Source organism: Sinocyclocheilus rhinocerous, unplaced genomic scaffold, assembly GCF_001515625.1.
Source record: "Sinocyclocheilus rhinocerous isolate Xijiao unplaced genomic scaffold, SAMN03320098_v1.1 scaffold196, whole genome shotgun sequence".
In the NCBI taxonomy this organism is placed as follows: domain Eukaryota; kingdom Metazoa; phylum Chordata; class Actinopteri; order Cypriniformes; family Cyprinidae; genus Sinocyclocheilus; species Sinocyclocheilus rhinocerous.
Genome location: NW_015633546.1, coordinates 737,319 through 740,111, shown reverse-complemented (window position 1 = coordinate 740,111; position 2,793 = coordinate 737,319). Strand labels below are relative to the sequence as shown.

Here is a 2,793-nt window from a genome sequence, read left to right as displayed (position 1 = left end):
CTCATACGTCATCCACCCGGAGCTGCTTCCATGCTGTAGGACTGTTGGCGCAAGCTACATTAAAGTGATTATTACGTTTTGAATATGGATTTTTTTCTTACAAAAACGCATCGATTCGCTACAGGAGGCTTTTGTTCACCCCCCGGAGCCGTGTGAGACACTCTTTTTTTATGGATGGATTTGCTTTTTATTTAACTTCTTTTGGACTGATGCATGCAACACCCGCTGAGTGGCATTAAACAGCTTGAAAGATCAAAGACAATTTTTAATATAACTCCTACTGGATTCGTCTGAAAGAAGAAAGTCATATACACCTAGGATGACTTGAGGGTGAGTAATTTATGGGCTAATTTTAATTTTTGGGTGAACTAACCCTTTAAGTATCTATTGTGATGTTAGCAAAATGAAGATACATTAATATAGTTCTCTCATACTGATTGCATCGTGGTTCTGTAATTTGTGTATTATGTTCACATGTATCACAGCGAAACTGAAACAGATTCAATATGATGCAATAGGCCTACCTTTCCTGTTAAAGTTCTGCCATGCGCCAAGTATTTGCATAGAAAGAAAATACAGTCAGCTGTGATGAATTGTAGAAAATGTTGAAGCAGATCTGTTTTATTACTCCAACTGTCTGCATCGTTGGCTGCCCCCTGTATTCGTGGGATATATATATATATATATATTCCCTCTAAATCCAGTCTCATATAATCCTCTCCAGCAAAGCCAAGATGATTATACATACATATATATATCAGTGTTTCCCCTAGGTTTATGGCTTTGGGAGGGGGGGGAGTTCCGTTTTTTTTTCCCCTTTTTTTTCTGGACTCCTTTTTAATGGTTAAATTACATTTTATTAATCAAACCGCATGTCTAATTAATTAAAATCATGAAACTTAAACAATTTAACATCAATTTATTAAAAGTTTAACAAATATTACATGTTTAGGGCCCTATGAAATGTTTTTATTTTTACAACCTTATGTTTTATTGTAACCAAATTCTGTTTTAGCATGTCTAATTATTTGAAAGCATAAAAACAAGTTTCATTTATTCTTACAATAGCCTTATGATTTTTTGCTCAGAAATTCTGTGCTGTGTATTTACATTTTGTTTTAAGGCATAAAACATTCATTTAATCTATCTTTTAAGTAATGAAAACTAAACAAATTTTATTTTTTGGAAAATAAAGGTCATTTAATATTACAATTAAAACATTGAAGAAATATTGAATGCTTATTCCTTAAAAATAAGGTTTTAATAATTTTAGTAGCAGTAGTAGCAGCCTGTTACGTACATTCTACTCAACAATAATAATATATTTCTGCCAATGCCCTCAAGTTAAACCGAACTTTTATTTTGACGGGTTGCCGTGAATACCATTACATTTCTGTGATGACATGATGTATATGACATGATGATAGTTTTACTCAAATGAAACGGTCAAATGCTCATGAAGTGACTCTCAAAGCAGTTCTGGAGATGTTGTTCATGTATTTATGTCCTCATTAGTGAGACGGCAGACGTTAATATCACCGGAAGCGTCACGAGCGTTTCAGTACGAGTACTACACAAAACCGCGCATCTGCGCCATTCATTAACACAGAGACACGCAGAATTCATATTTAAATATGAATCGTTTTGCGGCTTAATATTTACAAATACTAGTGGGAGTGGGCTCACTTGTGTGTGTGTCTGTGTATGCGCGCGCGCATCGGGCGGAACTCCACTGTGCGTGATACAGAGAGCGCGACCATAACGTAGAGACCGAAATGACATGCCGTCGTGTAAATAAGATAAATAACATAAGACTATTTAGTTTGCTTAATAAAAGAACAAGGTATATACCTGTTCTATAGGAAAGGTCACTTTAAATGACTTCTGTGTGTGTGTGTGTATGCGCGCGCGCATCGGGCGGAACTCCGCTGTGCGTGATGCAGAGAGCGCGACCATAACGTAGAGACCGAAATGACATGCGGTCGTGTAAATAAGATAAATAACATAAGACTATTTAGTTTGCTTAATAAAAGAACAAGGTATATACCTGTTCTATAGGAAAGGTAACTTTAAATGACTTCTGTTGTGATCTGGCGCTATAGAGAAAATATAATTAAATATTAACTTGACCTTCAAGGGGGGCGGGGGGTGCCGTTGTGGGGGCGGGCCGCCCCCCTAATATAATGGCAGGGGAAACACTGTATATATATATATATATGTCCGCCCAGTTTCATCATCCCACTGACAGTGGCATATCCACAGGCATGTATATCTGATACAGAATTAAGGGGTGTGAAGGGGTGAAAGTTTTAAAGAGACCTGTGAAAACACTTTGTGATGTGTTTGTATATTTCTGTTATCAGTGAATTTTATACTAAAAAAGACACACACTGTATAATACTGTAAAAAAAAAACAGAAAAGAAAGAAAAAAAGAAAACACCAGTTTTGTTGTAACTTTTCTTTTTAACATAAAGTCTTTTTCAATTGCCTGTACACTTCATCATGATAGGCACTAATTTCTTTCCAGACATGTTTAAATTCAACAGTTTTCATCCAGTTTTGCTTGGAAATATGCTCATTTTTAGTGCGGTCATATGGCGCTTTTCCACTGCGTGGTACGACTCGGCTCGGTACGACTCAGTACGGTGCGGCACGGCACGGCTCGGTTCGGCTCGGTTTGCGTTTCCACTGCAGTTTAGTATCGCTTTAGAGTGGGCGGGATTATTCACATGTCGTTATAGTTGCGCCGCCTCTATTGCCGCGACTCCTAAAAAACTTTTTCATTCCGCGTC

The 2,793-nt window shown here is 37.2% G+C and overlaps 1 protein-coding gene across 1 annotated transcript in view; it reads right to left on the bottom strand.

The window, feature by feature from the left end:
- Positions 1–2,532, bottom strand: part of LOC107744471 (class II histocompatibility antigen, B-L beta chain-like) — a 3,669-nt gene extending 1,137 nt beyond the window's left edge. The window contains exon 1 of the mRNA XM_016558141.1: positions 2,490–2,532. Within this exon, the coding sequence (XP_016413627.1) occupies positions 2,490–2,532 (43 nt within the window). The remainder of the gene's footprint in view (positions 1–2,489) is intronic.
- Positions 2,533–2,793: the final 261 nt, after the last annotated feature.